Here is a 14,526-nt window from a genome sequence, read left to right on the forward strand (position 1 = left end):
TGGCGATTTATCCTTTCCCTATTATTGTCATTACTTACATTAATAAGGCCAATGATATAAAAGCAGCTATTAATTAGCCTTTCTTCTACTGTTAAAAATGTGTGACCAAACAGAGTAAAATGCAAAACTGACTACATTTTTAAGGAAAAATGCATCAGATTAGATTCAGTTTTCATTCCATAGACCCAAAAATGAGATGATTTTTGTGAGTGTGGAACACATCAGAAAGTTTAACATTAAAAAGCATAAAACATTTGAATATAATACTCACTATCCTGATCATTTGTCAGAAGATTGTCAAAATAGGTGAATACATTGCTGTGAACTGGAACTGATAATATTTACAGAACTGTCAAATGAAACATAGTTATGGACTTCTAATAAATTTATCATCATCAAAATGCCTAAAATGGACTTTTGTGACCAAGTGCTGTCAAAACTGAAATATAACATACATGTTTGCAGTCCCCATTACGATAATCATCTACAGAGTAGCAGGAGTTGCCTATTAAAAAGTTTTTCAAACTCCGTTTAAACTGTGGTTTATCTGAAACCAAGTTTTTGATGGTTACTGGAAATTTATTGAAAATGTGTGTTCCTGGATATTGGACCGCTTTCTGAACTAAGGTAAGTCATTTTAGTTCTATATGTAGACTGTTTTTATTCGTGGTATTGATACTATATATTGAGTTATTGGTTGGTAATAGAGATATAGTACTTCCAACAAATTTTATTAAGGAAATAAATAAACTGAGAAGCACTGGTTAGAATACAAAGTTACCTGAATAGTTTCCTACATGATGTTCTTGCTTAGGCACACAATAAGCTTTTGCTCTGTGTGACAAATTACCACAGAATATGATCCTGTATGACATAATAGAATGAAAGGGGGCAAATTATGCAAGTTTTTATATATCTCCTAATCTGACACCATTCTCATGCAAATACAGACTTGTTTAGGTGCTTCAATGATTCTGTGGTATGCCCTTTCCAACTGAATTTATTATCGAGTTGTAATCCCAGAAATTTAACATTGTCAACGTCTTCAATCTGCATGCCTTCGTATGTTATACACATACTAGAAGGAAGTCTCTTACAGGTACTGAACTGCATATAGTGGGTCTTTTCAAAATTTATTCACAATGAATTAGCTTTAAACCATTTATTAATATCAGTGAAAATTTGACTAGCAGCCATTTCTAAATCTGTACTTGACTTGCTTCTTATTGCAATGTTTGTATCATCTGCAAACGAAACAAACTTAGTATGTGCCAATGTAACAAATGAGAGGTCATTAATTTAAACAAGGAAAAGCAACAGACCCAAGATGGAACATCGAGGAACACCACATCTAATTAATTACCAATCAGATGAAAACTGACTGCTTACTGCACAGGTATTTTGCAGTGACACCCTTTGTTTCCAGTTAGTTAGATGAGACTCAAACCATTTTGCCACACTGCGGGTGACACCATTATATTCCAATTTACTCAAGAGAGATCTGTTATTCACACAGTCACAGGCTTTTGGCAGGTCAGAGAAAATCCCAGTAGCTTCTAATTTGTTGTCGAATGAATTAAGTATATTCTCATTGTAGGTGTAAATAGCTTTCTCTGTATCTGTGATTTGCACAATATGTTATTTACAGTCAGATGATTAAGGAGAAGCTTGAGCACAACCTTTTTAAATATTTCTGAAACAGTCAGCAAAAGTGAAACTGGTTGATAGTTTGACGGTGTCTCTTTACCTCCCTTCTTGTAAAGAGGCTTAAATTCAGCATATTTTGGCCTGTCAGGAAATGTTCCGCTGATAAGAGACTCATTACACAAATAACTTAAGACAGACCCTAACTTGCATGAACACTCTTTGATTAACTTCATTGGTATGTTATCATAACCACCATAACACTACTTTTTAAGAATTTTATGATGGATGCTCTGGGAGATGTTAGTATCATTGCCATTTTACTGAAGTTATTTGTAAAGACTGGTCTCAGATACTCCATTTCACTGTTTGCTGAATCTGATAACCCCAAGCTGTCAGTAACAGAAACAAAGTACCTGTTTTGGTGGTTTGCAATACTACATGCACTTGTTACCAATGTCTCATTTAGTTTTAGAGCTATCTGTTCCTCTTCCTTTTTTGTCACACCTGTCTCTGTCTTCACTATATCCCATATAGTTTTTGTTTTGTTGGTTGATGTAATTACCTTTTTCTCATAACAAAGCTGCTTATATTTCTGGATTACTTGCTTCAATATTTTGCAGTATTCTTTGTAATGTATTACAACACTAAGATAAGAGCTATTCTTAGATAGTAGATACAGCCTCTTTTTTGTCCCATGTGAATCTTTATTTCTTGTGTAATCCATGGTCAGTTCTGGACTTCTGTTTGATTTGAGTTACCTTCAGGGGAAAACAGTTTTCAAACAGAAAGTAACTTTACCAATGAATGCTTTGTATTTTCCATCTGAGTCAGAAGTACTGTAAACATCTATCCAGTTCATATCTTTGAGCCATCTCCTAACATTCTCAATTTTTGACTGATTTATTACCATCCTGCTCTCAGATTTAATAGATTTTTTCCCCTGAAAAGTTTCAAAATTTAACACAAGATCTGCATGTCATGATCAGATACCCAATTTACTATTGGTTTTGTGATATGGTTTCTTTTTCTAGATTTCGTCTATAAAGATATTATCAACAGCAGTCAGAGTGATATGCAGGATAGAGATTACTAGAAAAACATCTTCCGTGAGTTTATAATAACAGAAAGCTAAGTGCACTGTAAGTCATAGAGGTGGGAGGGGGGATGAGAACAGACAGTTCAGAAAATAAAAGCATAGAAAACTAAAAGCGAGTGAAGAAAGGTACAGATACTGTGAAAAAAAATGCTGAAACTGAAGAAATTAATGTAAATCAGTACGATCTGGGTAGCGAGAACCAAGGACATGTTGTAATGCCAGAAACTGGTGTCTGGGGGAAGAATCCAGATAGCATGTATGGTGAACTGTATCTTCCATTTTTAAGCTCTCAGGTTTTCATATCTCATCTGGCACAGCCCCCAACAACCAGTCTTCCCTTCTCATCCCATCTGGTAAGTCTCCCCTGACCTGGGGTTTGGGTGACTTTTTCCACACTCCCCATTACCTAAACCTCATCAGTCTCTTTTTATCACTCTTCTTACTTCCCCTTCAACCCTTTTGCTGGAAGAAACAGCAACAGACCCTGAAAGCTTGCAAATTTTAAATACCTTTATATGTGTGTTCTGCTGCTACTGCTGGTGAGTAAATTTTTTATCTATCAAATTACATTATTATTGAGTAAGTTCATGAAGTGTGAAACAATTACACTGAAGTATGAAGTGACCCAGTGCTTAAAATTTGTGGTATTCAAAATATTCTTTGATTGCTAATTGTGTTTTCATTAATTTCTGACTGTTTTCGTTCTGTGTAATTATCAGCTGTATCTAGAAAAGACAAAAATGAATTTGAAAATTTATCAATGAGAGCATTATGATGCCATACACCAGTGCCAGTAGTAGAATTTACATGCTTGAACTGAGAAGTAGCTAAAGAGCTTCCTACATATCTTCTTGAAGTAGTAAGCAGAACATGAAAAATTTGTAACCAAGATAGGTGCTGTCAAAGGATGTAAGAACATAATAAAACTACAATAAATACAAATGATCCATTACTTTGTGTAGGGTCACCATCAGCATACTGTGCTTGCAGCTGTAGTATAAGCAACTGGATAGGCTTGGCCACTAAGTGTTGCTCACTGGACATGCAATATGTCACAAAAATAATGACAGGGATATTAGAATTCTGTATACTCAAATATAGCTTCAGTTCATTATCAACACCATCACACATGGACAGCAGTAGCCAAATGCAGTACTGACAGCAAGCTACACTAGTTGAATTAGTCAGTAGATGTACTATCATTATTTTGTAAGGTTTCCATCTGAGTTCATAACAACTTTGTGCACAGATATTACAGACACAACAGTCTGCGGTGCTAAGTGGTGTAACGATTCTCTTAGCTTTCTTTTCAAAACCACTCCTAACTCATCTTGTAAAACTGATATACTGGCTGCCACAATATGAGGGGTGGATTGGAACATGTGCTGCAATGAATTTGCCTCCCCAGTGTTGGTTCCTATGCAATGGTGAACAATGGACTTATGTTTATATAAGAAACTCTGTATTTAAGAGCAATGTATCTCAAAAGTCTTTAGATTAAAGGCATTTTTATGGATATTGTTCACAGGATCTCATCAGATTCACTGGAGAGGGTAGCTTCCTTGTAAATCATGGTGGAAGAGCAGGTTGGGAGAGTTCAGTTCTGGGTGTGAAACAATGTAGGGTCTATGTTGGTTTGGGAGAGTAATACAGCATGAACTTCCTAATGTTGTTGCCCCTCCCTCCTCTGCAGGACCTTAAAAAGTCTTGAAAGAAGGCTAGCACTAAATTCTTAGTGATGAAGGATATGGCTTAGTTACTATTGATGAAGTACGGGATATTGTATATTGATCAAGTCGACCACTGCATTTTACTAAGTTTTGGCAGTTAGTGAAAACATAAGCACTCTGTCTTCAGGCCACACGTGGCCCATTAGGACCATCCGACCACCATATCATCCTCAGATGAGGATGCGGATAGGAGGGGCATGGGGTCAGCACACCGCTCTCCCGGTCGTTATGATGGTTTTCTTTGACCGGAGCCGCTACTATTCGGTCGAGTAGCACCTCAATTGGCATCACGAGGCTGAGTGCACCTCAGTGAAAACATAAGCTGCAATCAAAAACCTAAAATGTGGTGAATGTGAGTAGCAACACTAACTGCTTTCTAAAAATCTACATTATGTCTCCAAGCTATGGTATCATGACAGCAGCTGCACTGAGATTCTCTTCACTCCACTTGATGTGTGAAATCACCTCTCATTGTCTTCAATTTACACATAGTCTATTGCATGTCCTATTTCAATATTATGTACCTTGTCATTATTTAAGCCTTGTCTTTTATATAAAACTCGGGTGAAACATGTTTTATTCAAATTATATTCTCTGTTATTTTCTATATTGAACTTGTAATTTCAGACAATATGTAATTCGTTGGAATTTCACTGGAAACTGAAATAAAAAGTGATAGTTTCAGAAGATCACACCCTGCTCCACTACATAAATACCAGTTGTGTAAGTCACAATACGAGAGAAGGAAAGTTGCTACTCACCATATAGGTGTAAGTATACTGATTCATGGTGAAGAATAACCGCTACTGGTAGATAATATATGAAGCAAAGTCACAATACGAGAGAAGGAAAGTTGCTACTCACCATATAGGTGTAAGTATACTGATTCATGGTGAAGAATAACCGCTACTGGTAGATAAGATATGAAGCAGGCTTGATATGTATGTGACCAACCGTTAACAAAACCTTTGAGAAAAGTTATGTGAAAGTACGATGAGAAAATTACACCGATAAAAACTGATTGTAGTTAAACTAGCAATTATGGAAAAGATAGATTGTTACTCACAGTATAGATAACATGCTGAGCTGCAGACAGGCACAATGAAAAGACTGTTACACATTAAACTTTTGGCCAGAGCCTTTATGAGAAAAGAGAAACATACATGAATTCACATAAGCAAGGGCACTTCACTCACACATGATCACTATCTACCTGGTGCAGTGTCTGGAGGCTATGGGGGAGGGAGGAAAGGGAAGGGAAATCAGGAGTTGAAAGGAGAGGAGCAGAGAAGGGGAACCAATTGGTGGGTGCATTGACAGAGAGCAGTACACAATGAGGGTGGGGACATGATTTGGGAGGGGGTGATAGGACAGAGGGGACAGAAACTGTTGGGTTTCTACATTAACCTACTATCCCCACACCCTCCACCCAACAGTTCCTGTCCTCTCTGTCCTATCACCTGCTCCCAAATCATATCCCCACCTTCACTGTACACTGTTCTCTGCCAATGCATCCACTGATATTTCCCTCTTCTCTGCTCGTCTTCTTTTTGCTTCCTTCTATCCCTTCCCTCCCTCTCCCACAGTTTCCTGATGCTGCACCAGGTTGCCCTGTCTTCCTGCTCTAGACCCCACTTTCTCTGCCAGGCAGCACTATTTTCTCTCTGACACCTACACCCTGCTGTCCTTTCCCCTTACTGCTCCTCTATGGATTGTTGCCCTGTTAGACGCGTTCCAGTTTCTGTCTGGCCTGAGCAGTGAGAGATGGTACTCATGAGTGTGTGACATGTGTTTGCTTGTGTGAATGCATGTATGTTTCTTTTTTCTGATGAAGGCTTTGGCCAAAAGCTTTATGTGTAAAAATCTTTTCATTTTGCCTGTCTGCAACTCAATATGTCACCTTAACAGCAAATAGCAATCTATCCTTTCCATAACTGCTGACATTCCAATGTGGACTTTACATTGCTTGAAAGTTAAACTAACCTTCTCATTATTTGCTCGGTCTGTTGCTAGCACTCTAAGTTGATACAAAAATTTCCTTTCATAATCTAAATGTCCTGAAAGTCTGATGACACCTTTCCCATTGACAGTAGAGATAGAAAATACATCATTATCACCATCAGTTTCTTGCAAATGGTAGACAACCTGCAAAAAATGATAACTAAATTAGTTAGGTATAAACCAACACCATTTTTTAAATTTTTAATCACACATTACTCAGTAACAAATTGTTTACTTCACCTGCCCATATGATCCTTCATCCTGATCTGTAGCTTCAACAGTTGTAATAATTCCAGGTGGACTGTTTTCTTCAATACTGATGGTTGGTTGATATGGTTTAAAAACTGGTTCGTTGTCATTGATATCTTCAACCAAAATGAATAAACTTTGAGTGACATAGTTCCCATCACCCAAGTGGCCATCAGTCAAAGTAAGGACAAGAGTGTACTCCTCCTTCTCCTGTGTGACACAAAAATTTCACTTGAATTCACTATTACTTTCAGTTTTCAGAATATGATTCCTATGACTTAGCAAATCAAGAGCAGTGTTTAATTCATGACGAAGAGTGAAATAATGGTGTCATGACAACTACTGTGTGAGTTTCTGCTTCTAATTCTGAATTCATTACATACAGCCAGATAACAGATAAATGCATTCACACAAATACATAGTCTAGAAGCCAATAATAAATAAACAGATAAACCAAAGGAACAGGATACAGCAAACATCTGTGTTTGATGACTACAAACCTCCCTGTCAAGGGGCTTCCTGAGGTAGATGCTGGCCTGGTTACCAGCAAAATTCTCTATCCTGAGAATGTCGCTGTCTGGTTGTTCACGTACACCGAAAGTAAGGGAGTCTCCATCTGTGTCGACACCCCGCAGTCTATATAGTAGGCTACCTATCAACATACAATAGTTCTTTTTCAGGCACATGAAGTAAAAACAGTTTGAAGAAAGCGTCTTACAGACTGAAACAGAATATATCGTTTCACATTCTCACTGTTATTAGCTACTGGTACTATCCAAAAATGGGTCTCTAGTCATTAGTTCAGATCTGAACATTGTAACTCATTTTCATTGGTGAACATGGGACACAGTGGAAGAATGGGGTAATATCCCTTACAGTATCAACAACTACTCAGAGTGAAAGGTCCAATTTTCTTTAACTTCTAATGAGTTGAATGTAGATAGTCTGTAGTGTAGAATTCAAGTTTTCAGTGTATATAACACTGTCTTAACTGGAGAGGAACCATAAAATCATGAAACTTTGGTACTTTTTCAGTTTTTTGTATATAATCTTTTTTTCCTCAGCTACCAACAAAAATCACTTTCTCAAAGAGTGTTAAATTTCCTCTATTTTTGCAAGACATACTTACCAAAATACAGAGCTTTTATTTAGTATTAGAACTGTAATCCTAAAATTTAAAAGCATAAGGTACATACTTCTAATGTTTAGTTTTTTATCAATCCCACAGACCCTCCCCCAACAGTGGGTTGGGCTAGTGTCTTGTTACTGAATGCAAGACTTCTTTATACAACATTGTGACTCTACCACTATGCATTGGATTCAGTTCTTCCGCATGTCTGTCTTGCTGAAAAGTGTCATTAAAGACAAATCGGTGGGGGATTGAAACCTGCACATCAAGTGTGCCGAAGAAATGATTCTCTACTTGCAAGCAGTAAACCATTTGAACTATGCTAAGAGTGCACATCTGTACTTCCAGGACATGATCAACTTAAAAGACAAACCTGATCCTCAAATCAAACAATGGAAAATCCAGGATGGAATGTAACAGTATTAGAGAAGGAAAGTTGCTACACGCCATATACTGGACATGCTGAGCCACAGACACGCACAACAAAGAGACTGTCACAAATATAGCTTTTGGGCAGTAAGGCCTTCATTGAAATTAGATGACAAACACATACATATACACTCATACAAACACAACTCACACACACGACTGCAGTCTCAGGCAACTGAGACCACACTGCGAGCTGCAGCACCATTGCATGATGGGAGTGCGACTGGGTGGGGGTAAGGAGGACGCTGGGGCGGGGAAGGGGAGGGTCAGTGGCGGACAGTGAAGTGCTGTTGGTGAGCATGCAGGGATAAGATGGAAAGCTATGTGCAGTTGAGAGGTTAGACGAGAGCAGCAGAGAGGTGGGAAGCATAGCGGAAAAGGAGAGAAGTAAAAGGACTGGGTGCGATGAAGGAATGAGGGCTGTGTAGCACTGGTATGGGAACAGAATTACACAGCCCCCATTCCTTCATAGTACCCAGTCTTTTTACTTCTCTCCTTTTCTGCTATCCCTCCCCCTTCCCACCTCTCTGCTACCCTCCATCTAACCTTCCAACTGAACATAGCTGCCCTATCCTCTTTCCACCTCGTCCCTGAGTGCTCTCCTACAGCACATCACCGTCAGTCACCCCTACCCTACAGCCCTCCCCCTCCCCACCCCAGTCTCCTCCTTACTCCCACCCAATCACCACTCCCATCATACACTGGTGCTGCTGCTCGCAGTGTGGTCTCAGAAGCCTGAGCCTACAGTTGTGTCTGTGAGATGTGTTTGTGTGAGTGTGTATGTGTGTGTTTGTTGTCTACTTCTGACGAAGGGCTTACTGGCCAAAAGCTATATTTGTGACAGTCTTTTTGTTGTGCCTATCTGCAACTCAGCATGTCCCCTGTATGTGAGGTACCAAATTTCCTCTTCACAATATTGAGAGTAAATAGAAATTTTGACTGAGGTACATTGAAGAACATATGAATAGCAAGCAGGTATGATGCCTTCCAGAGCAGCTGGTAATCTTAGTACTGAGAAGCTGAACGCATGATTCTCTATAAAAGAACATTCCTTGGGTCTTATAAGCCAGCATCACTTGTCAGAAGTACAGTTAATCTTGAAGGAGTGAACTGTTATTTAGCTTTAGGAAATGGCATCAGCTGCACGAAGAAAATTATGGAAGGAAACTTTGAGGATGTGAAGTTCAAAAGAGAAACAAGCATGTAGCTCTAGCAAGTTAAGGTCATATGCACACAGAATGTGTTACTCAGAGGTTGACAGCACTCTACACATTACAGCAAAATGTTGGAAGATAGCATGAGATGCAAACTATAGTTGAAAAGCTAACACCTTCAAGTACTCAAATAAATAAAGCAAACAATGGAAAATCCAGGATGGAATGTAACAATACGAGAGAAGTAAAGTTGCTACTCACCATACAGCGGAGATGCTGAGCCGCGATAGGCACAATAAAAAGATTCTCACATTCATAGCTTTTGGCCATTAAGGCCTAAAAGCTATACTCTGACAAAGGCCTTAATGGCTGAAAGCTATGATTGTGTGAATCTTTTTATTGTGCCTATCGTGGCACAGTATCTCCGCTATATGGTGAATAGCAACTTTCCTTCTCTCGTAATGTTACAAATAAAAAAAAGTTAATTTCTCAGCAATCATGTGGGTACATTTGGTCAGAGCATCAGCAAAATTGAACTGAAAAATCATCAGTCCTTTTGATTTTTTGTTAGGTAAGAAGCTGAGAATAAAACATTTATGTGTAATAAGCTGTACATGATATGCTCACATCCCAGTTTAAAGAAAACAAAAAATGAATAAGAAAGCTATCAAGCACTATCTCATAAGCTACAATGAAAATGAGCATTACAGAATTTGGGTGAAAGAAGAAAACAAAGTCATAATCAGCAGGTACAAGAAGTGTGCAAGTTGTGAAGAACAAGTCGAATTAACTTTGCAAGATGTTGAGCAGGTAATCAGTAAAAGGATGCAGCTCAAGAAGATGATGAGGCAAATTTCAGCAAAGAAGAGCTCTTCATCCAGTCTCATCAACAGCTGTGAAATCATTCAACATTAATGAAACTTTCATGGTTAAATGATTATGTAAGGCTCACTGAAGAGAAGATTAATGAAACAAACGCAGAACCAGACTGAAGAGACGATTAATGAAACAAATACAGAACCAGACTCATACAAAGAAACTGTAAATAATATACAAGTTATTCACTGGAAGAAAGCTATGAAAAATGAAATGCAGTCACTACCAGAGAATCAGACATGGGAATTGACTTCTCTTCCACAATGAGCAAGAGCTGTACTATATGAGTGTTCCTGAGGTAAGCATTGCCAAATACTGTCATCAAGGGATTTTATCAATGCTATGGTGTAGATTACAGTGAAAACTTCTGTCAGCAGCTAAGCTGAGCACAATTTGTTCCATGTTAAGAAGTACTGAAACTGAGAAGACACATTTCATAGAGTCTGATACTTATACGGCATTCGTGTACAGAGAACTCGAAGATGTAGTCAGAAAGGTACAATGATGGCACAGAGTCTGCAAATTAAGCTGAAGTTTGTATGGACTTAAGCAAGCCCCATGATTTTGCAGTAATGTTTTGGAGTATTTCTTTAGTAAGCTGATTTCTGTACAAGTGATACAGGTCCTTGCTTACATACCAGAAAAGAAGGTGACAAGAAACAGTCGCTCTTAGCATATGGGATGGTTTAGTTATGGCCAGCGATCAGCAGGATGCCAGAAAGTTTGTTGATGAGCTGAACGCTGGATTCAAGATCACTGTGAAACCAGCATCATATTTTCTCAGACTTGAGGTAAAATGCTTTGATGATGGTGTGTAATCAAGTTAAGTCAACAAGACTATGCAAAGAAGATTCAGGAGTGTTTCAGTTTTTATGAGTGCAAGCCCGTCTCAACACCAATCTTAAAGGAACCACATAAATTACAAGCAGGAAGCAATACTTGCTATGAGTACTATTTCATTTTTGATACTGTGTAACACATTTCTTCTGCTGCAAGTTCTTTGCTTTCCTTATTTTAAGAGGTGGTAGTTTGGACCAAAAATGGAAAAAAACATGACCTATAAACATGGGCTCTAAGGTGCATATCTTAAAGAGTTATGGGTACGTGCTCATCTTTGCTGCTGTGAAACACATCTCTTCCACTGAATAATGTTCATAGCTCTTATGTTGGACATTTTAGAGACCATGTTTCTTAGATATTTCTGGGTCAAATGATCATTCCTATCACATCCCCGAATATTGACCATTCCTCTGGCGACACCATGTATACATTTAACTGGTAAAACATTGTATAAAATTAAATAATTTTTTAATAAAGTATACATTGTATAGAGAAAAATGTTTTTCCATATACTTGCATACCTGTACTCAACGAACGTCCAATTTGAAGGTGAGGAGGGCAAGGGGAAGATAGTTCTTGGTTAAACATCTATGGGGGTATCTATGACCTATATCGCTGCCCAGAGGCAAGAATCATATTGCTAACCTTCGTCGGAGTTAAGCTTGTTAACATGTCAGATCTTCTTTCTAATCTGTGAGCTGATGTGCAATAAGGTATCGTGTATACTTCACACCCATTGTTATTTTTTGTTCCATATACCTCACCCATACCATAGAACAACACATCTACCACTAAAAACCGCGTTTTTTTCATTTATACGCAACCATAAAGGAAATAAGCATAGAGTTGGTGGTATTTTTGAATTGACCATTAGAACCACATACTATTATGCTTTCTAAAAATGTTGTAAAATTAAAATTATTATGCTGAATCCTTAAGTTTTGCAGATTTTTTGGTACTTATACCTTTCAGCAGTGCAAATTGTAGGAAATTTGATACTATACAAGAAAAGTTAAGGTGATTTTTGTCATACAAAGCAGAGGAAAAAGGCAATAAACAAAACCAAAATTTTCCTGTTTTTCGTCTCCTAAAGTTAGGAGACGAAAACCTTGGGAAATTCTCGAGGTCATAAACTGTGACTCTAGACTGCAAACCATCTACATACAACATAATTTAAAAGTTCCGGAAATTCATACCTTTTGTAAGATTCAGTGCACTTGCCTACCAGAATATAAACTTTTCTCAGTACAACATATTAAGTGATCATGTGTGCTGTGTGGATGAATATTTTTGCAGTGTACGCTTACTGTGCTTGTTACGGTGATTACGCTGGGCAACAAATTTCCCTTGAAAATTTGTGAATTAGTTAGCTCCAATGGTGCCGTATACAATCCATCACAACAAGGTGTGATAAAGTAACGGCAATTTTTTTAAATTTCGTGAGATTTATACATTCATTCGATTGTGAATTATTTTGTCTTGTTGGTACACATGAAAGTTTATTGCGAGACACTCATTTTTGAAAATAATACCACTCATTACGCGCAACAACGCACACGGATAAACACAGTATTCACAACGTTACTTATTGTTGGCAACAAACGTAAACATTCCTGAATGGAACGAAATAAACCGACTTCTGCCTATCAGAGTGGAGCCAACTAAAACTGTGCGACCACCGACCAGTATTTAGTTAATTGTTGACAGTCGAAAAGGTTATACGTGTTTTCGACTGCTCTGTGAATTTTTACTTCCAAAAAGATGGCACAGAGAATATGCATTAAATTTTGCTTGAAAAATGTAAGAAAATGCAGCACTGCTTTCGAAATATTCACTGTGTCTTTTGGGGAATCTACTGTGCCTAAGACAAGGGTTTACAAATGGTATAATCGTTTCAAAAAAGGTCGACAAGACGTTGAAGATGACGACTCCCATGACGCCCTAGTACATCAATTATTGACGACAATGTGGTAGACGTAAAGAAAATGAATCAGGAAAATTGACATCAAAGAGGCTGTTGGTGACGTCGTCATACTCTTTGGCTCAGGAGAAGCAATTATTTTTATATATTTTCGGCATGAAACGTGTGGCAGCAAAGTTTGTTCCGAAATTATTGATTTCGGCCAAAACCGACACCAAGTATACATCCCCCAGGAACTGCTGAATGAAGTCAGCAATGATCTACAACTTGAAAAGAAAGTAATAACAGGTGATGGAACATGGACATACAGGTATAACGTCGAAACCCACGCACAAATGTCCAAATGAAAACTGCCTGAAGAGCCAAGACCGAAAAAAATTCAAGTTCGATCACATGTGAAGCTTCTTCTGCCTATTTTCTTTTATTACAATGGGATAGTGCATTATAAGTTACTGCCTTACGTCATACAGTCAACAGCGGATACTACCTGGAAGTTATGTGCCGTTGGTTTGAAGCAGTTCGAAGAAAACGATCAGAATTGTGGCAAAATCACTCGTGGATATTTCAACATGCCAATGCTCCCACTTGCTTGTTCTTGCTTTTTGGGCCAAAAGCAAAATCGTTACGTTGCCTGAGCCACTGTATTCATTGGACATGGCCCCCTGCGACTTCTTTCTATTCCTGGGGCTAAAGACAGCCATGAAAAGGCCGTCATTTTTCCAACATTGATGAGATAAAGACAGAAGGAGCTGAACACCACAATGAAAAGTGAGTTTCAGAAGTACTTCCAAGACTGGGAAAAGTGCTGGCAGAAGTGTGTTATATTTGAGATGCATTAATTTTAAGAGGACAAAGTTGATGTTAATAATAAATAAAGATCCTTTAAGAAAAACAAAAATTACTATTACATTTTGAACGCACTTCATATACACAATATATTTCTCCAAGCAGCAATATACCCTGGAATGAGATTTTCACTCTGCAGGGGAGTGTGCACTGATATGAAACTTCCTGGCAGATTAAAGCTGTGTGCCGGACCAAGACTCAAACTCGGGACCTTTGCCTTACGCGTTCACATGCTCTACCAACTTTTTTTTTTTTTTTTTTGTTCATCTCATTTTGTTCTGTATTGTTCGTTGATTTTGTTTGTGGCAGACGTCCGATAACACTCGTTCAGGTTGTTTGTTGATCCGTTCACTCAGTTTTTTTTATTGCAGAGGGTAGCTAAACCCTCTGAGCGACCACGCTGAGCTACTGTGCCGGCGCCAACTGAGCTATCCAAGCATGACTCACGCCCCGTCCTCGCAGCTTTACTTCTGCCAGTACCTCGTCTCCTACCTTCCAAACTTAACAGAAGCTCTTCTGCGAACCTTGCAGAATTAGCACTCCTGAAATAAAGGATATTGCGGAGACATGGCTTAGCCACAGCCTAGGGGATGTTTCCAGAATGAGAT

The 14,526-nt window shown here is 38.4% G+C and overlaps 1 protein-coding gene across 4 annotated transcripts in view; it reads right to left on the bottom strand.

Moving 5' to 3' along the window:
• The window catches only part of LOC126267060 (cadherin-23-like), a 458,700-nt gene that overhangs the window by 211,017 nt on the left and 233,157 nt on the right, over positions 1 to 14,526 (bottom strand). For all 4 annotated transcript variants that reach the window (XM_049971900.1, XM_049971901.1, XM_049971902.1 and 1 more), the window contains 3 exons: positions 7,224 to 7,375; positions 6,715 to 6,933; positions 6,457 to 6,618 (listed from right to left, as the gene is read on the bottom strand). In XM_049971900.1, the coding sequence (XP_049827857.1) occupies positions 6,457 to 6,618; positions 6,715 to 6,933; positions 7,224 to 7,375 (533 nt within the window). The remainder of the gene's footprint in view (positions 1 to 6,456; positions 6,619 to 6,714; positions 6,934 to 7,223; positions 7,376 to 14,526) is intronic.

Source organism: Schistocerca gregaria, chromosome 4 (genome assembly GCF_023897955.1).
Source record: "Schistocerca gregaria isolate iqSchGreg1 chromosome 4, iqSchGreg1.2, whole genome shotgun sequence".
In the NCBI taxonomy this organism is placed as follows: domain Eukaryota; kingdom Metazoa; phylum Arthropoda; class Insecta; order Orthoptera; family Acrididae; genus Schistocerca; species Schistocerca gregaria.